A 21,086-nucleotide genomic window follows, 5' to 3' on the forward strand; every position below is an offset into this window, starting at 1 on the left:
GGGGGATAGGGGAAACTGGTAAACCAAACGCTTCTCAGTATATTGTGAACTTTGTGTGAGAGTCCAATCCATAGAACTGCTCTGAAAAAAGAAATGTCCTTTGCAGGTCTTTTACGTATAACCTATACGTTTAGTCACGATGGCACTCGGCCGTTTCAGCCCGGCTAAAAAAATATATGTACTATATGACCAATTTAAGTATAAAGACAAAAGCTCATCCTATTGCGATCTATAACTGGAATTTTTCTTTTTCCCTTTTGCCTATTATTTTTATCCAAACGGCCAACTCCCTTTTTTTTCTACCAGCACACACTGCAATCCCACTGATGGTAAAAAGTTTGGATTAGGACAGTGCCAGGACACATACGACGTGACAACAAGGTAGACTACATATATAGTCACTGAAATTCGGTAGTAATCCGGCAAAGTCTTTGTACGTAGCCATTGTTTATTACTAAGTGGATAGTATAGGCTACCATCGAATACCCAAGCGACGTACATACATCCTTGGCTTTACTTTTATTTCTTATGCGTATTTTCCTTCCGTTCGATGTTTTCAAGAAACTAAAACCATTTGAAAAGAATAGCCAACTAAAACACTTGCGAACAGACGATATTTAAAAATAAAAAAAATACAGTTTGAAAAGAATTAACTTGGAAAAAAGCTGTTCTTCTCTGCAAGTCGAGCTCCGTTGTCAATTGTAAACGGCTAACGCAGTAAACGCGGCAAGTGATTGACGTGCTGAGCGAATAGAGTTGCTCTATGTTCGATAAGTGAATTGACTCTTTATATATACCCAGCGACCATTCGTGCGATGTACTCAATGCGCCGTTCATTGGACTTTAGCTAAGGGGGAGTAAAAAAAACTGTTCAGATAGATTGACAGTTCGAGTGGAAGAACTGTATGTTTTATTCCCGCACTTTGTAGCAAGTTAAGCTCACGCAAGCGGGGGGGTTTACAATATACGAGAAGATTAGTTTGGAGGTTTGTAGAGTGCCACCATAATCTATATAGAGTGATCAACACTTTTATCAGTAAACGGACACGCTGCAGCTATTGGAATCTTTTTTTTAAATAGTGGAAGAAACAGAAACACATAACAGAAATGGGTCAAAAAATCTAACAGAAGAAAAATAATCATGAATGCCGCTTTAAAAAAAAATTCTGCGTTTAGAATGTGGCTGTTGCATGATTTAATTATGTCGCTTTTGATGGAACTGAACTACGTTACATTAAAACCGGAAAAGGAACATTATATGGTCTTTTTTTCCCATTTATTTTATCTCGATTGTAATGAAATAAAATAATGCCCTAGCGACCTTGCTTGCAATTTGTGTTTTGATGCCAGATCTGGAACGAAGTTATTGTCGACCAAAAACTAATAACAAAACTGCTCTGGAGGCCACTTTTCACTTTATCGTAACGATCAACAGCTAGTTGCGGTAGTCATTTCATTTGCGACTGTCAGCAAACATCTGGCTAATTAAGAACTCCCTTGAGATCTCTGCAGAATTAAGCTGCCTATATAGGATAATGCTCTTATATAAATTTCTGGCAATATATTTGAATGAGTAAAGCGGAAGTTGTCGTGCCAAATTTGATAATTCTGGTGAAATGAATGTGTTTCTAAATTGTGCTATAAATAGCATGTATTATAAATGTAATTTAGCGCCAATCTATTTCGATCCAGTGGAATTGAAAAACTTGGGAGATGGCCTTCGCGAAGGATCTCTGGGTTGATAAATCGCATCAATTCGAATCAGTAGAAGGAGCTGGTGGCGAACGAATAGATCCTAATACAGAAAATTGTTCTGTTAATTGGGTGATGTCATTCAGTGTCATCTCGCTAAAGCAGGATATTGACGTCGTATTGAATTTAGAGGATTAACAAGATGCTTCAGATAGCCTTACAGCAATGTAAACAAACGGACCATAGCAGGAAAAGAAAAAAAGAAACAACTGGCCAAGCCAAAACAAAAACAAACAAAAAAACAAAAATAAATAAAAATGGGTGCCTCAAAATCAGACCAGGTAATAGATGATTTCATTGTATACGTCGCAAGATAAAATTTCCGAAATCAAATTATATACCTTGTAATCCCTTACCACATCTAAGCGCACGACGAATCTAAATTGATTTGAATTAATTCACGGTTTCCATTGCTATACAATCCATCAAAAATTATAGGTTATACATTTCCATTTATACAATCACCGTTATGATCCATTGTATCATATATGTATTGATATCATCCACCTTTGTCGCTGTGTGAGCAGGATCGATGAACAAACTTTGAGGAGCCTACGTCGGTATAGTCCTATATAAGCAACCCGTTTCTTTTTTTACACGGGTTGATTTCATTTTCGGACAGCACCTGATGATGCTATTGATCAATCACCACGTGAAATGTGCTGTCGTGAGCGGTCGCGTGACAAGAAAGAATCGTCATTGGGATTTGTCGTGTAACCTGACATTCTTGTACGGAAGACAGTGGTGCATGTTTGGTGGTATCTGTGGTGCTGTTTGCTGATCGTGATTTAATAAACGAAATGTAATTTGGCTTCTACTTTCAGCCTTCAGTGAGGATGTCCGTAACTTCTATTCATATTTTAAAAAGTAATAATGATTCAAATTTTTTGGTTTTTTCACTAAACTCAAAACAATGGATCTGTAGGACTTTGCCTTATTTCTAACCTATAGCAGGATTGCTTTATTTCAAGCATGTTCCCACCAAATGCCCACCGTATGGCAGATTGTCCACATATCACGTGTGATGATGGGCACAATCACGAGCATAATCCTATTCTACGTCGTGACACCTCTATAGGTTGTGGCCGGCCTTCACCGGACCACCCCTATCATGTGCTGTCAGGAGCATCTATTTTATAACGGAAGTAGCCTATACTATACTCAAGAATGGATGCTGTAAGAATTTCAGATTTTCACCTATTTTCTCGCTTTAATAGAAATCTATGGATCAATAAATTCAGAAAACAATCAATGAACTGGATGTGTACTTTATATAAACCTTGCAAATAAAGAAACATTTTTTTATCCCGATGAGTTGAAAATAACATTTAAAATGAGTATATTTTGCGAGTTCCGCTGAAAGGGACGTGGCATATTCCAGTGTTAGCCTTTGCTGGGCTTTCTCCTAGCGGCAACTTTATAAACACTGAAAATCGGAATTTAAGGAGCGCTCTAACACACGAGATCAGAAAGCAGTGTCAAATAGCATCGCAAATCAACAATGCAATTTCAACATTGGGTATTCCGGCATGTACAACGCAATTATCTAGACCAATTGAATTCCTGAGCGCTTGCAGCGCACTGCCACGACAAAAAGATTTTTCCATCATTTTATCTTTTCGATTAACGAATTTATTCTTCGTTTCTCATAAGGTACACAGATCAAATTGGCCATCTCCCTCTACAACAATTTCGTTGGCTTTTTCGGTTAGCAATAAATAGGACAGAATGCGTAATCACCATTGTCTATCTCTCATCATTCAAGAATCGTCAGTAAAGCCGCTGTTTACACAAGGCTTGAAAAACAACTCAACAAGTTGACATCCCCAAAATATCCCCAAAATTCAGTGCCGTTGTTTGAACTGCCGCCATTCTTCTGCCCCACCTAGACTCTTGCAGGACATCTCCAATACAATATATTGAAGCTGCATTACCAGATTTAGTCCGTCATTTTATTCTTGCGATAGAACTCGTCATCATCGCGTTGGAACCGTTGCATTTCACAAAAATACCGAAAATACCAATGGAATGAGCCGACGCTGGATACAAGACTCTTGGAAGAGACCCATCGAATGCATTATACGTAGGGAGAACGTTCTGCTTCTTCGTCCAGCCCATAGTTTTAAATACGATCTTCAGCTGTTTAAAGAAAATGGTGATATATACTAGTCTTATTGTTTAAATCATAAACGAATGTTGTAAAGCGCGTGATAGACCCAAATTAGCAGCCGTCGGTTCATGACCCATAGGGAACTTGCTGGTCTCTGTTATTCTCTTGTTATTCGACGTTAACAACATGTCAGCTCTTTTACGCAACCATATAAAACATTTGTTTCGATGAAACCCTTGAAATGACCTATGTGAAGATGACTAGGCTACCCAATTAGTAATAGACTGCGTTAACCGGTAGGATGGAACATGTGCTCGCATATGTGCTACTCCATTATAGGCGTCAGACACTGACGGATGTAGCTGCTGTGGTCGCATGCCAGCAGTGCATTCACTTAGATGCTTCTAAATACATCATTCAGGAATAATGCAATAAGCAGCCGTGAGAAATTCGCAAATTATTGCAGTTATTGAATACTCACATTTAATCTGATTTGTCTGTAGCCTTTGCGTCGTGCTATTCCACATGCAAAAAATAAAATGCACGATTTTCCATTTTAAAATTTAATTCAATCTATTTTATCTCCAAAATAAAATCTGTCATGTCCCCATGAATATTTTGTTTTTCATACGAAAATGAGAGGTTGGTAAGTAAAGATGAAGTTTTGGAACTAAGACAGGTATACTAGTACAGAATAAGGTATAGAATAGTGATCGATGTAGCACTGGCTCTTAGGAATAAACGGGGAAAAAAGGAGATAAATTGATTTAGCGTTACCCGTTCGTGCGAGGTGGGAGAAAAGATTGCGTATTTTATTTATAGATCTATATATTTTTTCAAGCCAATCTAATGGACTTGTCCCTGTTGATAGATGTAGCAGAGGCTAGAGGTTATATTCCTTTCAGAACGCACGTGGACGCTCTTTTTTCTGTATATACTTTCGCAGTGGTTGGCCAAGCTCCGACAAGTATTGATCTCACCCATTCGCCCCAGGCATAGGTGCTTTCATTTGACCAACTACCTGCCACTGGCTCTTCTTCAAAATCGTCATTCGGTGGCTGATGGATGAGGTGGCATCTACCTCGTGCAATTTGTGGCATGTTGCGCGCTTCAATATCCGAATGACAGATAGAAAAGGAAACACTAGACGAGCACACGTCACTTGCCAAATTCATTGAAATCAGGCATTACGTAAGATGGAAAATCGAAAAAAAAAAAATATATTTCCCATTGTGAGCATAAACCAATTTTTTCATTTTTGGGCTTCTATATTTTTCACAATGATGGACATCTACACGTATTACTAATACTTGATCAGCGAATCACAATTTTAGTTCCCGTAATAATATTGCGAGTGAATAACTGAACTGTGTGATGCAAGCGCGTTCTCTGACGCAACGAAGCCGACGGCAGTTTTCACCACTGAACTTTTCTCTTTTTAAAGAATTTTCCTGTCTCCACCGCTAGAGTTAACTACTGTACCAACAAAGTGTACTCGAGCTTAGGCAACAACTGATCAAGAATGTACATGCTTATTTGCGGTGAAAATAGAGAGTTGTACATTTTGTTTTTGCGCTATCCAGTGATAAATACCATCAGTCTGCACGTAAATCAATTGTGATTTCTTGTGCCAGTATAAGATTAATATCATTTTATGAAATCCTGCACGCCCCTTTTCCTCCTTTGCCAAGCGAGATCATCGTGATTGTAAAATAGGCCACGCCCACTTTTATAGTAGTCTATCCGACAAAAAACTACAACTGCAATGTAACGCAATTTACTTATTTTATTTATTATTGGAACTTAACGAGGAAAAAATCATCCATTACTGTAAAAGTTATGAAAAAATATTCATAAACAAAAAAGTTTGAAAAAGAACGAAATGTTTGACTTACATCTATTAGGTCTAGTCTATAGAGCGCAAAAACTCCAAAAAAATTCTTGTCTCAAACTTTTTCACTTTTTCTTCTTGCCTTCCCACTTTTTCATTTTTGGCTAAATTTTAGATTTAGCTAAAAATACATGATTTCGATTCGTAATTGAACCACAATCACGAAACGCAAGTTCTTTTTAACGTGATGCTTATAGTTATAAAAATAAACGTAGAAAACGGGGCGGCAGTGCTGGCGCGCCATCAACGCATTGGTCCCATTTATTTCGTTTAAAATACTCAATAATATAAAAAACTATACATGATTTAGATTTAAAATTCAACGAGGATCACAAAAATGTGTTTTGTTTTTATTTGGGACTTCTACTTTTTGAGTAATTACAATAATAAAGGCATTTACACTATAACTATACTACGATTGCGTTTTATTGAAAAACGACATAATTGATGGGAAAACTAATATTCCAGCTGGAATCAGTGTTTAATTTTGAGTAGGGGGTCCATAACGTGTGTGTCTATAGAGTAGAATCTAATCAGGAGCAGGTTTCCACGATCCAATAGCAATCAGGGCCGAATCCTATTGGGAACTTCGCGAACGGATTGATGTCCCCTAGTTTTTTTTAATAAAGAAAATCTTTCGTGAGTAGCAAATTCTGCAGCATTCAGGTTTGAGAAAACCAGTCCAGGTATGAAATTTATGCATATTTCCTACATGTTTGGGTTTGATAGGATTAGGCGACGTTAGCCTCGGCCTGTATAGAGTAATCACGACCTGATAATATCGAGTCGTGACATGCCAAATGTCCTGCAGTGGGCATTTGGGAACCGTGCTGAAAGATGCATATCCTTCGATAGGTTCATACAGGTCCCATGCTGAAAGATCAGCTTGGTTAAGTTAGAGACAAAAAAATATTTGTGATTTTATTCATTATCCCTCTAGACCCTCTAGACTATTCAATGTCTATTCATTTTATTTTCCATATGGCTTTTATGCTCACTAATGGTGACGTTACTCAACACCACTGATACGGATGAAACCATAAAATCACGAGACAACAATTTAGACAGAAGAATGATTTTTTTTTTCTTTAACACGGTGCGACTCGTGAAGAATTGCACGTGACATAACACAAACAAACAGAGGAACGGGAAATAGGGACAAATGCCGCACCAAGACGCCTGTGATAGCGATCCTGTACTACGCGACTATTTTTTTTTTTTTATTTTATTTTTTTACATAAATCAGTTGGTAATAAAAAATTTACAAAAAAAGAAAACTATGTGGCATTTCCCTGACACTGACATAACCATGTCAATCAAATAAACAATTGAAATTTAGCTAAAATGTATGACGCCAGTCAGTCACGACTTAACGCTAGCCGGCTAACTTTCAAAGAATTTTTTTTTTCCTGTCACTTTATTAATTTTAACAAAGAGCTAATGAAAGAGACGAGAAAAATAAAAAGAAGTTCGCAAACGTCAATTTTTTCGCAGATCCTTCAACTGACATTAGTTGTTGTTCTCGGTAGATGTCACTAAATAACAAAAGTGCCAACAGCAGTTGAAAGCGCTAAGAATTACTAATTCCCATTCAAAACGTTCTCATCTAAAGCTGAATGAACATAATGATGTTGAAAACATTTGGGGCAGTATATGATCTCATTTGAACGCCTTTATGGTTATCTGTAGGTAATAGAAGTCCAGTCACTGACGTCCGAATTTCTATTCCAAACCATCGGCGGAAAGGTTCTATTCAGTTACTGCCCCATTTGTCTTTTCAAAGCGAGGCGAAAGCAAATTGTTGACGTAAAATGATCTATTAGTAACAACAAAAAAAAAAAAAAGGAAAAAAAAAAAAAAGAGAAAAAAAACCAAAAAAAAAACATACATAACCAGAAATGTTAAAACTGTTGCTTATAGAATGCGCTTTTTTAGTTACACCTGGTCGGCACTTAAAATCCTCGAGTGACATCTGAATGGGATTAACTAATCCATCAAATTTGGGCCTGTACAAGATTTGGAAAAACGTTTGCTGTTATGCCACCCTTTTACTCTTTCTTCGTGCCTTTATTTTCTTCTTCCTTCTTTTCACGACTTTTCAAGTCTTCTTCCATAGAAAGTTTTTCGGCAGATATTGTTTGTGTTGGGTTTGCCCTAAGTGCGACGTTCACTGCAGCGGCTGCCGCGTGAGCTGCAGCTATTTTGGCTTGCCCAAGAGCCTTCTCGACTTTTCCTTCCATTTCCAAGATTTCTTCTTTGTTGACCAAATTCAGAATTTCTGTCATCTGCTTGGAGCTCATCTGAATCTTTTCATCACTTAGTAATTCGATCACCTTTGAAAAAAGAAACAAAAACCATTATGAGGGTTATCAATATACATCAAACAGCTGTACATGCCTTCATGAGATCATCGACTTTGACAACTCCATCGCAATCCTGATCAATCTGACCAAGCAGCTGTACAATTTGTTGAAGTTTAGCCGAGTTTTCAACCGATTGGAGTCGACGAATAGATGCAATTAATTCTTCTATGGAGACATTTTCTTCTTCAGCGTCAACCACTTTTTCTTCACCTTCATCCGGCTTGCGTACTGCTCTTCCTTCTAAGCGATCGACGGTGCCATCAAGTTTCTGAATCATGCGATTGACCGAAAGAAACAGACGTCGGGCTCCCTTTGATTCACGTAAAACCAATCGTTTTCTTTCTTGAGGCTGTTGGCTAGCCGAAGAGTCAAGGAACTCTTTTAACTCTTGAATGTCTTCTTGATATTCGGCCATTTCTTCTTTGAGCTCGGTCAATTCTTCCTTTTCAATCAAGAGCCGTTTGCGTTGAACACCGATACTTTCCAAAGCATTCTCCAAAGCAGCGACATCAGCCGAAGTTAACTGGTCATCGGTAGCTGACGCTGGTGTCAGCACCTTTGCTTTATCTAAACCAAAGAAAAGGGGAGAAAAAAAATCATAAGTCAAATAATATACATTGACTGTAAGAAATAATGAACTTAATAGTTATATTATTAGTATTGTTGACCAAAACATCAATGCTACACTACTAATCACCTTGAATGGCGGGTGCCAAATCCGCGAGCATTTCAGAGGCAGAGGACGGTGTCAGGACAGCAGCGGCTGGAGGCGCTTTTTCGGCGGTTTCTTTACGTTCTTCCTCGATCATCGCTTCTTCTAATTTCACTGCCAGAATACGAGCCTCATTGTCGATTTTACCTCGGCGTTGGCTGATAGCATCACGCGTTTGGGCCACCACGGACTCTGGCAGAGAGGCGATGGTTGCTTTCAGCTGATCAGATGTAACATCACTGTCGGGTAAGTAGAGGGCGCGGGAGAGGAGCAAAAGTGATGGTGGAACTTTTTCATTCAGACTTAGATCGAGCCACTGGAGCAATTGGGATTTGAGACGAATTTCGCTTACTCCTAATGCTCTCATGCCACGTGCTCGACAGGCAGCTTGCATTTCGCTGACAGTCAGAGAATCAACCCCTTCTTTCTGAATCACCTTGTCGTCGGCGGCCAGGCTTCGAAGCCCCATCCTTAGCTGAAAACGGAGTAAGCTGTTAGGACCAATTGTACTAAGCTCTAGTACTCGACACAATGCTCTCAATTGTGGCCGTGTCAGCGAATCCAGGGTTATCTCGTCTTCGAATAGTTTTGAGAAACGAAGAATTTCTTCATTGGAAGCCTGCTGGCCTGAGCTGCGTAGTTTGGAACAGAATTCTGCAAATTCTTTTGCCGTATAACTCTGATGGCCACTGCCAATGGCACGTTTCAAAGCCATTTCATCCAATGTTTGTTGTAAAAATTTTGCCATTTCTAGTTTAACCTTTAACTCTGTTTTCATTTTAGCTTCTTTTTCATTGGCTGTTTGGAACGTAGATGGTAGCATGTTGGGAAACAGCTTCAAAAAGATAGGAAGGGTAAATTCCATGAAGGGAACTATGATGAAGACAGAGAATGGCACCAGACGAAAGACATCAGCTGAAGTCTTAACCAGTTGTTTTTTCTCTCTCCTGGACAACATTTCCCCTTTCAACACACGCCAAAGAAGATTCCATGAAATTTTGATATCTATAAACAAAAGACGAAAACCATGATAATAGTGTTTGAGCTCATCCATAATCCTTTTTCCTAGAGATGGTTTGGCAACTACAGGTGTTACAGATGGCTGAATGGCAGCCAATTTCTTTTGCTCTTTTTTCAGATCTTCTTTGAAGGCCAGAACTGATTCTTCTACTTTTGAAGAAGGTTTGAGTGGGTCATTATCAGACCGGAAACTTGTTGTTTGTAGGCTACGGCAATGCACAGTCAAGAACTCTGACTTGACATACAGAGAATTCTTATTTTCACTGAGGGAGAAGGCTGCCCTATGAGCAGCACTGCTGTAGAAGAGGTGAAACCGTAGATTTTGTCCAACTGCATGTTGAATACAGGGAAATCCATTGGATGTGGCCTATTAAAATATTTTAAATTACATTTTACAATATTTCGAAATATCTAATCTATAATGATAATTGTTACTTGGACGCCTCGAATGAATCGGGATGCGCTCAGAATGAGCATTCCAACTTTTATGTGTTATATTACTAACTTTTATCCGAAATCATTAAAAAACTGATCTGAAATTCGCTTACAAAGGTTGCTCAACTGATGATTTCATCATCAGGGTCGTCTGCTTGGTTGCAGCAGTGACAAATGGTTAAAACCAATGTTGCCATTTCTGGAATTGGATTGCTATGCATAGTTGCATAAAGTGGCCTTAGGGGTCGACACTCGCCAGTCCACTTGTTAGATTTACGAGAACTGAAATTTTAAATTCAAGATTCAACCCACATTTCTTTGAATTGTTTCTCCGCTTCAGTCCTGCAGAGTAGTGTTGTCGAGTAATACTCGAGTATGAGTACTTCCGGTTACTACTCGGGAAGTAGTCGAGTACATACTCGGTACTCGGGTGACTTGATGAAAGAGTTAACGAATGATTAAGTTTTGCCCTTTTTTGTAATTTTGCTGGTATCCCTTATTGACATCGACGCTACTTAGTGCACAGTTGATTCGGGTTCGAATCCCAACTCAGATACGATAATCTACAGCCTTCATTGTTATCTGCAATATTTATATAAAAGATATCTAACATGAAAAAGATCTCGTTTTTTAAATTACCTTACTTCAATATTCAACAACCTCATACTCATTACTCGGGTGACTTAACGAAAGAGTTAACGAATGATAAATCTTTGCCCTTATCTTTAAAATATGCAAAAATTGGTATGCCACATTGACATCGGAGCTGCTTAGCACTCACTTAGTTCAGGTTCGAATTACAGCTTACAATCGATGAACTAGCGGTTTCATTGTTGTCTACAGTCTTACACGTTTACATTCAAGATTTGTAACATAAAAAAACTCGAATTTTTTAAATTACCGAACCTCAACATTCATGTCAACCAAACGCAACCAAACCATAAAAACGTATAAATTTTCAGCGTCACTTTCTATTGTAGCCATGATGTTGAAGTAATTTGTTAATGTTGTAAATTTAACCAAACTCGCGTGAAAATAGCAGACGCAAATGGGTTGAAAAAATTAATAAAAGATAATAAGAGTGATGGAAGAAATGGATTGTTCATCTTTTTTTTTTTTTTTTTTTTTTTTTTTTTTTTTTTTTTTTTTTTTTTTTTTTTTTTTTTTTTATTTTTATTTTTTTTTTTTTTTTTTTTTTTTTTTTTTTTTTTTTTTTTTTTTTTTTTTTTAACCATACCACTTTTCTAGAATGTTTTTTTTTTTTTAAAATAAATTATTTTTTTTTTTTTTTTTTTTTTTTTTTTTTTTTTTTTTTTTTTTTTTTTTTTTTTTTTTTTTTTTTTTTTTTTAAAAAAAAAAAAAAAAAAATAAAGTTGAGGTGAGATTTTATTTATAATTTTTTTTTTTTTTTTTTTTTTTTTAAAATAAAAAATTTTTTTTTTTTTTTTTTTTTTTTTTTTTTTTTTTTTTTTTTTTTTTCCCCTTTTTCTTCTTTTTTTTAAAAAAAAAAATTTTAGGGACCTTTTTTATTTTAAAAAAATTTTTTTTTTTTTTTAAAAAAAATTTTTGGTTTTTCAGAAAGCACATCATTGTGGTCAAACGGATATTTAGTAGAAATAGCCACTTTGTTCCGCCAAAAGTATTGCTCACTAACAGGAATGAAACATGATATAAACTAAGCATGTAAGTTAATATTCAAACATTTGGTTGATTTGAATTTGTGCATTATCCCTGTACGGGTAAGATAGCTTAAACGGAGTTGTCAATGTCAATACATAAAAATTTCAGTTCCATTTCGTAGAATTTACAATATAACAAAAACTTTAGCTATTGTGAAAGGGCAATTTTTTTTCCCGACGGCTAGCAACGTCACCTGGCGTCTAACTTGTTCAGTTTGCTTTAAATCTTTGAAACTTCTACAACAAAACGTTCAGTTTTGTAGTTCTGATCATCACAGTTTCCAACAAAAACTTAAATTTAGAAACCATTTGTCTGAATTTCAAAAAATGAATAAAACATCTAATTTTGCCTTGCCCTAGTTATTGCTAATTTTGGGTGCATAGGGAACGATATAAGTTGAAAGGTATTTGGCTTTTCAAATGAGGCTATCGAAAATAATCGAAACCGGATTACTCTAATCCTATTTCTTTCTAACTCCATAAATACCCGATATTACGTGACTGCATTACTACGAATTCAAATTGGGAGTATAGGAAGAAAACGGATTTGCATTTAATTATTTTTTCTTCTTTTTTGTTTTGTTTTTCTTGACAAACCACACGTTTCATTGAGAGTTGAGACACAAAATCCAGTGGTTCCCACCCAATTCCTCGAATATCAAGTTAGCACAGCGTCCCCTTGCAAGTCAAACTTCCCACATATTTTCTAGTGACGAAATCGAAACAAACCTTTTTCACGGTAGTCTTGTATTGCGTATGCTCTAATACCTCCACAGTCTGGCCTACAGATTACCAAAATTTGTGTTCTTGTCATTTTTACCAATCTTTCTTTTTGTTTGTTCTACCCCTTTCCTGAAATGGACCACTCAAATCGCTTGACTGTCATTTTATTCTAAGTGAACTAGTTCGCCTTGAGCATGTTGGCAAGCGAAAGAGTTCTAACCTTCTGAAACCGACTATCGACTCAGTGTAAGGCGGTGTGTGTCTCAAGGTAAATACCGTTACACAATGTGAGAAACGGGCCGAGTCCCTTCTCCGAAATTCTGTACTGTTGATTCGATCGGTTTCGATGTTCCTTGTGTTACTTATTTGTGCTTGAAGCTTCAAGCTCGGTAAAATCCTATTCAAGCGTGTACAGGAGTTTCTGTTTGAACTGCTTTGTACAATAGAAGTCCAGGAAGTAAATTTGTTCAGAATGCATTGCCCTCTGTAAAGCTACACAAGCGGGCATCGCATACTCGAACACATTCTCATGATAGCTTTTTTTTTCTTTAATTTGCATACAAATCGAGAGGGTCATAAACATTCACGAGTTTTTGACTTTTTTTTTTTTTAACACAAAATGGTTTTATCGTTACTGTGCATATTTGGCGTTTCGGCATATGGTGGAATTTGCAAGTTAGCCATCTGTCACAGGTTAATCGGAGCACAGCCACTGCTGTGTTAATGCAACGTACAATCCCCCCGATGGGCAAGTGATAAAAATAATTATTTTTTTTTCCCCTTTAAGAAGTCATCAAACTTGTTGGAATTTTGTTTATTTGCTTAAACGCACATGTCTTCACACTGCCATAGATCGCCCAGACACCAAGACCACCAAAACACCAAGAGTCAACAACGTCAAAATTGTTTGTTTGTGTTGCGATGCTGATGGCCGGCTGAAGTTTAATAAAATTGTTCTCTAGATTGGTGTCCAGCAAACTTTGTGTTGCGAAGCTCATTTTCAAAATTCTTTTGTTTTTAAACTTTTCGTGGGACATCAGCATAGACTAACAAAATAACGCCCTGAAATGTAGACCTGAAACACTGCACTGTTACGTTGTATAATCTACCAATTAAAATACATTATTTGAAATTTACGAGAGAATTTGTTATGCATTCATTACAAGATTTATACGAACCACACATTTCATTAATTGTTTTCTTCATTTATAGTTTCTATATTTCATTTATTAAATCACGATCAGTAACACCACAGCCAGCGCCATGCAGCGCTGTCTTCGGCAAAAGAGTGTCTCGTTACACAACTCATTTCATTGACTATGTCTGGCGATCGCTCATTTCACGTGGTGATTGATCAAGAACTTCATCAGGTGCTGCCCGAAAATGAAATCAAATCGTGTAAAGAAAGCTGGTTGCTTAATATGACGACGACGAACGCATAGTTTGTTCATCAATCCTGCTCACACACAAACAATGATAGATGTATTTGAATCCGATAGAATTATAAAATGTATCATAAGAGTGCGTAGAGAGAAAATGCATAATCCGTTATCTTAGAACTGTAGTCTATGACTTGGCGCTATGGAAGTAGCCAATTCATTCAAATCAATTACGGCTCACGGTAAATTTATCATAATTTGCGAAACGACTCGTCGTCTTCTCGAATACGGTGAGGGATTACAACGAGTTACCCAACGTTCTATTGTTTGAAATTTTCCTTGTGACGTGTACCACGAAGGCGTCTATTACAAATAAAGGACAGGGGAAAAAGAAAATGTCGTAACTAGCGTTGCGTATAGCAGAATAGTGATTCAGGTATGAAAGAAATGTTTCATCCTGGTCCCATTTTGGGGCACTCGGTGTCGTCTCTTTTGCCTTTTGGCTTTCCCGGTTGTTTCTTTTTTCTGTCCGTGGCTTGTGGGTCGTTTGTTTACTTGGCTTGAAGGCAATGTGAATCAGTGTGAAATGGGCGCTTGCGTGACAGGAAAGAATCGTCAATGGAGTTTGTAAAGGATAACCTGATGCCTTTGCACGGAAGACAGCGCTGCACGGTCGGTAACTGTGGTGTTACCTGTTATCTGTACGATGTTTGTTTAGTTTTTTGTTTTTTGTTTTTTGTCATTGTTTAGTACAATGCGATGGAGTTTACCCATTACATAATAAAACGAAATATGTTGCCTCCGTTTAAGTTAAAAATTCAGAAGACAAGCTTGGCAATAACACACTATATCTTTTTTGATTTGATTTATTGAATCTTCGTTCCTCATACAATTGTTATACCGTAGACAAGATGATCAATTCGCCAATTCACTCTGCTACAATGTCCTCGGCAGTTTTCGATTATAAATAGGTATAGTCTATATAGGACGTAGTGAGTTATCCACCGTCGTCCAGGTAGCGCTCGTCATCGAAAACTCGTCATATTGACAGCACAACTGTAGACCATCAAAGTTGACAAGGAACTCAACAAGTACTGGCAACATCTCAATAATAAGTCCAGTGCCGTTATGTGCAAGCAGCACGAGACGGCCGATGTACGAGCCGACACCGTCACACCGGTGGTCAAGTTCCGCGTAGGTACGCTAAGTTATTGCCTACAGTACAAAAATATATACGTAGAACGTTTTTGTTCCATGCGGTTTTTGTCTCGCCTACGGTCGTCTATGCCAACCTGAAGTGCGTCACTGGTGAATGCGATACTCTCACACCTGGTGTTGCTGTTGGTTTTCTATTTTCTATACAATACCAACCTGACAGGTAAAAAAGAAGAGAAAAAAAAAACAATCTCAACGCGCAATCTTTGCAATGATGACGAAAATCAAGCGAAAATGGACGAAAACAATAACACAACGGCCGTCACATAGAGAAAGTGTTTTCGACTACTTCTTTTATTACATCGTACATGGTAATTAAATAAGTTTTTTTTTTAACGTTGAACTAACGGAACAAATAAAAATGTAATAAACCCATCAGAAAAAATTGATTGAAACGGTACATATGGAACCGGATAGGTAGTCCAATATTATATATAACAGTTCCATGAAATCAGAAACCAAACTTCTTTTTTCATTTATTTTATTTTATATTTTTGACTCGGTCCAGGCCGATAACCGTTATAAATGAGAAACCACTGACCTGGTTTGCTAGAGGTTTGCAAACACGATATCCCTTGAGTGCATCCCTTGTGTATACTCATCGAGAGTATCATTTTCCTTGGTGATGACTGATGGATATACCCACACGGCCATTGTATATTTACCGCTAATCTTTGGTTGAATGTACTGTACCTTTATTCGCCATCGTGCCCTGACCGCCTCTCCTGTTATTGTGTCGATCAGGGCCAAACACACACATCCTTCTTTTCTTCCCCTCCTCCCCCTTTTTTTTGTGTGTGTTACAGGTTCAAATAATATAAGGGGATTTCTAGAAAGTAATCATGGCTTCTTCTTCTGGTAAATTGGCATCGCCAAAACACTGCAAAAAGGGAATGAACGAGTATGTACAGAGAAATTGCTTTGTGATCAGACACCGAACGCGCGCAAAAAAAATAAGGATAAATGTGCGCATTCAAAGAAGAATAGAAAAGAAAAGGACCAACACGATTATTATCATGCAGATGGACGCAAATTGCTCTAGCTGGGACTGCGAAATGAATAGCCTTCGCCCCGCACCCGCTATATACGTTGTTATTCACCGTTTATTGTTTATGCTTTTTTCTAATTCTTCGCCATTCTTTTCTTCGTCCAGTTTTGCTTGTTCTAAATGTGCGGAATAGTAACGACTGCGACCGTTAAAAAATCACAATGAAAATGAATAGACAATGTCCGAATTATGAAGTTATCTGCGTACTTGGTTTAACTAAATCTTTAACTGAAATTTTCTTTTGAAAAATTAGAATTCAATTGGATTTAATTGCTTCGTTTGAGTCGATTCCGAACACGTTGGACTTTCAAACTGAATTTTCCCGACTGCGTTTGGCTTTGATATCACTATTCTACTTCAAAGTTCAATGTCAAACTATGAAGTGAAAATGTGGGGGTAGGAAGAGTATAGTGGGGCGAGGATAGAAATGAGAAAGTTTTTTTTTTCATGGTTGGGGGGAGAGGGGTCATACCAACGAGCCGGCCCAGGTCCAGCCGTTTTCATTTTCTCTTTTTTTCCAAGACGCTGATGATATTTATGGTAATGAAGGTTCCCCACATTGAAAGTTGGGGGAGGGAGGTATAGATTAGGAAAAAAAAAAAAGGAAAATACACGCGACAGATCTCTATACGGTTTGCTGTCTGTAATACTTTCGTTTCTTTCCCCCCTTCATTTCCCTACTCTTTTTCTAATGGTTCCTCCACCATCGATAATGTCCTCTTTCCATTTCTTTTCCCCCTATCTCTTTGGTTGAAGTAGAGACTCTCTCTCTCTCTCTCTCCAGTATGTGTGCATTATTTCGGTTGGCGATGAAGAGGGATACATTTTGTGTGTATATATATATACATACCTTTCGGGTTGTGTACCTACCTGAAAACATTCCTACTTGTTTATGGGTTCAACCCCCTCCCTGCCTACTCCTCCCCTGTAATGTACAAGCAGAGTCTTCAGTAAAATCTCTCTCGTCTACGTTTTTAACCTTTTTCCAACATTTTTGTTGTTTTGTTGTTTTTTTTTCAGCATTTTTTTTTGGGGGGATAAAACGTTAAGGGGAAAGGTTAAATACTAGAGGGGTTTATCGTGTTGAACAAAAAAAAGCCTTTCTATTTTTTTTTTTTTCTTTTCAGTTGTCTACATCATCTCTTGTGGGTCCGTCAGGGCGGTGATGCAGGGCCCTCCCTGGACGGTGTGTTATCGAGGCGCGAAAGCAATTTCCATTTGCTTTCTTCCTGATGCTTTCTTAACCTTGAATTCGATGGCGGAAGGAGAACGGAGCCGGGGGAGGACGAACAGTGTCGTTCAAAGTAGCAGTTTCATATTCTAATAAAAGAAACAGAACCTCTTGACCGTATAGTGTATTATTTGGGAAGTTCACTTTCGACATGTAAGCCGAGATGTTTGTGCATCAGCTCTACCTTATTTGCATGGCGGTCTTTTTCTTTTAGACATGCGGCTTTAGAACCGTGTCATTATTGCCACTCGCAAGTTTGTGTCTAGTTTTTTTCTTTTCTTTAATAAAAATAAATGCCATACAGTCTGTCAGTTGGGTTTCTTCTTCAGTAGGAAAAACTTTCTTTACGAGTCTCATGAATAATTCATTTACTGTTATTGGGAGAATCTAAAAAAAAAAAAACCCCAGCCAAACAGATGAAATGTAAGAAAATAAGATGGAAAAAAGTAATTAACTATTGTGAAAGTTGACCGTGTTTGGTCTGCACGTAACGGTCCCAGCGCCCGGCCAGCACCAAACAGAATTGGACGGCATTTTCACCGGACAAAGGTCATGCGTACGGTTCTCTCTGTGTGTAGAATTTAGAACATAAAAACAAAATAAAAAAGGATGGAATTACTGAATGACGAAACGTCGACTGCGGTCGGGCGGAAGTCGACCTATATAGCTCCGAGATTCGTGTATTTTTGGGTACCTGTACTTTTCTTCTAGTATTATTGCATGGGCCATCATTATAACGAACTCGGATCAGCCCTTTTTCGTTAGGTCCGAGTGGTTTTTTTTTCTTTTGTGGCTTTTCTTTTTTTTTTTTTTAACCCGATTCCCGCTAGATAGACGTCGGTTGTTTTGCTGTGCGGTACAGTGAACTGTTTTATTGTGTTTGTTGTCATCCGCTTGCCAATTCAAAAGTCGGCTGCTAGACTCTAACCCAGCACCTCACGATTATACCGCTAACGTCTTTGAAAATATACACAAAGCTTTTCTATAGTTGCAATGATATACCCCCCTCCCCATTCGTCGATTTTACCGGAATTGAGAAAAAAATAAAATAAAGCGGAAGCGGATATTTCTTTATTAGATTGATACGTGACAGACAGCATACTAACAAAAAATAATCATAATCAATAAATTGCGCGAATAATACCTGTAATTATTTGGATTGTACACGGGCAAATAAGAACTGGACAGCAAAAATAAAATTGAATTGTTGTTGAACTTGTTTCTTTCAGGTCTCAACATTTCCTAGTGCAACTTTAACGGCCTTTCTTTGATGGGGCGATGTTTACCGTTAAATCTAGCGAGAGGACGACAGGGCACACTCCAATTTATACACACCGAGTTGAAAGGGTTTCTGGAACTATTGGCAGAGGTACGTGATGTGTATACACCTGCCTTACTTTTATGAATCTCCCACGGGAGGGGGATATGGGAATCGTTTTTTTTGGAATCAAAACAAATTGCCAGATCGACTAAGAATAAGCCGCTGGGTCTCACTCTATACGATTCAAAATCTATTTTATTTTTATTTTTTTTTTCCATCTCCTTCGAATGTGTCTCAGTAGGTACAATACACTGAGAAAAGGTCACCGACCTTCTTCCTCTTCACCTACTACCATTTCCGAATTTCTGTTCAAAACTCCACGTTTTTTTTTAAAAATACATTCCAGTTGCCACTAAAGTTCTATACTGGCGTCGTTGATTTTTGCTCGCAGAAAGTCCCGCTGGGCAATTTCGGTACCATTTTGTTTTTTTTAACTCTACAACAGCCCATCAGATGACACCGTGTGGTACTATGTATATTTGCAAGGAAAAAGGTGTACCGCGTAAAACATGACAACATTTTTCCTTCAATTTGTTGAAGAGAGAAGAAATAAAAATAATAAAAAAAAAAAGGTGGGCAACATCACGATTGAGGCAAATCAAGGTAAACTTAACGGGCGCACGTGATGGCGATCAACCGTTGGGAAGCCTCCAAGTTCTTCATCAGCATTCTTCTCAGGAGTGTGTGATCACGTCAGTCTCTGTCCGGACGGAGGAAGCGAATAGAGGAAGATGAGAGAAGGAAGCGCAACGTGTTGGACTCGCTCTTCCTTGCACGTTACACACGCATAAGGATATTCCCACCCTAAGAATGACCTGGACATTGCACAAGTCATTCCCGGAAATGTTATTCTCTTTTAAGTTCGTTTGTTCATCATGCTATGCTTTTCTTTATTATTATTTCAATGTGAATCAACCCCCCCCTTTTTTTAAAATATATATTTTGAAATGACGTCACCTGACCTGGAGATCCGTTGCGTATTTTCTTTAGTGCCGCGTTCACAGTAACGTCACTTCCCTATTTCGTTTGTTGCGTCAACACAATAAGACGGCAAAGGCAGTACTGCACTCAATTGCTAAACCGGTACGTATCCCGTTGACTTTGCAGTTGATTCAGGAAAAAAAAAAATGAAATTTTAATTTTAACAGTCACTTTGGTGAACTTCTAGTCACACCCTTTTATTTATTTATTTCCGTTCTTACTTTTTTGTTTGTTGTTGTTTTTGAATCGACGTAATCTCCAAGGGCGCGGCCGTGAATCGACCCGCATCATTCCAAGGAGTTATACCCACTTCCTCATTAGAACTTTGAAAATTATGTTGATTGTCTTTATTTGTTTATTTTTTAAAAATTATCAGCTACTACCCAAAATCCATCTGAGTCAGAAAATTGAAGAGATCTTATCAAATCTGAAATACCAAGCGCTGCCAATTCCATCGCCCGTTTATGGTATATCGTACGACGCGTTGGCGCATTTTCCTTTCGCCCTTACATCTCGTTTTTGTTTCAAAGTGGCAAACAAGTTTTCCCATATCTTTCCATCGAATTCCTAAGACTCTTGTTTTCTCCACATCCAAAATGAAATAAGCTGTAGCCTAACCAGCAGCGCATAAGACGCTTGTTTTATACCTCTTTTTGTTTTGTTACTTAGCTTTTTGCGTCTATTGTATGCTGGCCAGGTGTTTGTTTTGCAAGCGAGCGTGGGTCGATATTTTAGAACGGGAAGGGTCCCTTTTTTTTTTTAAATAAAAATTGCGTTAATTGTGTTTCGACCCACTGGATTAGTCATGCGCAATTCTTAAAGGAATTCATTGTAATCTTCAGAGGCCAAAATAACCGTGTCTCCCCCCCCTTAAAAGCCGAAAAAATTCTTCTTTAAGAAGCTGATTAGCATCTTTATTTCATCATTTAAGCCATGGCAGGTAACTGTAAAACACGTGAGTGGTTAAAAAAAAAAAAAAAGAGGCGTTCAACGTCCTTCTGCAGCTCCGAGTATTTTTCTTTCTTTAAAGCAGATTTGGCCGGAGAATTGCGCTAGTTGATTGGCGCGACTTGTGGAAATTCAAAATGCAGGGCATGTCCTTCAAGAAGAAGAAGAAAAATAAAACCAACTAAAAATTCCCATCGACTTTTGTCATTGCACTCTCTCTCTCTCTAGTCGTCGTGTCACTCCGGAGATGTTCTAGTTGATAGGCCTTTTCTTCAAAT

General features: G+C 37.9%; 1 protein-coding gene and 3 long non-coding RNA genes across 4 annotated transcripts; 2 read left to right on the forward strand and 2 right to left on the reverse strand.

Annotated features, from left to right (window-relative positions):
* Positions 1–2,446: 2,446 nt before the first annotated feature.
* LOC116932334 lies at positions 2,447–3,063 on the forward strand. The gene is made up of 2 exons (XR_006651719.1): positions 2,447–2,619; positions 2,678–3,063. It is a non-coding gene; the product is annotated as an uncharacterized LOC116932334 (long non-coding RNA).
* Positions 3,064–6,706: 3,643 nt separating this feature from the next.
* LOC116932335 (mitochondrial proton/calcium exchanger protein) lies at positions 6,707–10,443 on the reverse strand. Its single transcript, XM_032940109.2, has 4 exons — positions 10,284–10,443; positions 8,814–10,215; positions 8,151–8,683; positions 6,707–8,086 (listed from the first exon to the last, which is right to left on the reverse strand). The coding sequence occupies exons 1-4, from the start codon at positions 10,323–10,325 to the stop codon at positions 7,802–7,804; spliced, it is 2,262 nt and encodes a 753-aa protein (XP_032796000.2). The 5' UTR covers positions 10,326–10,443; the 3' UTR covers positions 6,707–7,801.
* Positions 10,444–19,338: 8,895 nt separating this feature from the next.
* LOC116931912 lies at positions 19,339–19,967 on the reverse strand. The gene is made up of 2 exons (XR_004399201.2): positions 19,837–19,967; positions 19,339–19,694 (listed from the first exon to the last, which is right to left on the reverse strand). It is a non-coding gene; the product is annotated as an uncharacterized LOC116931912 (long non-coding RNA).
* LOC116931911 lies at positions 19,812–20,824 on the forward strand. Its single transcript, XR_004399200.2, has 2 exons — positions 19,812–19,962; positions 20,124–20,824. It is a non-coding gene; the product is annotated as an uncharacterized LOC116931911 (long non-coding RNA).
* Positions 20,825–21,086: the final 262 nt, after the last annotated feature.

This window comes from Daphnia magna, linkage group LG10 (assembly GCF_020631705.1).
Source record: "Daphnia magna isolate NIES linkage group LG10, ASM2063170v1.1, whole genome shotgun sequence".
NCBI lineage: Eukaryota > Metazoa > Arthropoda > Branchiopoda > Diplostraca > Daphniidae > Daphnia > Daphnia magna.

What these genes read in the sequence shown, in the direction of transcription:
- LOC116932335 (XM_032940109.2), bottom strand. Translation starts at nt 10,325, where the DNA reads ATGCTCATTCTGAGCGCATCCCGATTCATTCGAGGCGTCCAA. An exon ending in GATTCATTCGAGGCGTCCAA is followed by an intron (nt 10,216 to 10,283) that starts GTAACAATTATC and finishes ATATTTTAATAG; the next exon opens with GCCACATCCAATGGATTTCC. An exon ending in TTTGGCACCCGCCATTCAAG is followed by an intron (nt 8,684 to 8,813) that starts GTGATTAGTAGT and finishes TCTTTGGTTTAG; the next exon opens with ATAAAGCAAAGGTGCTGACA.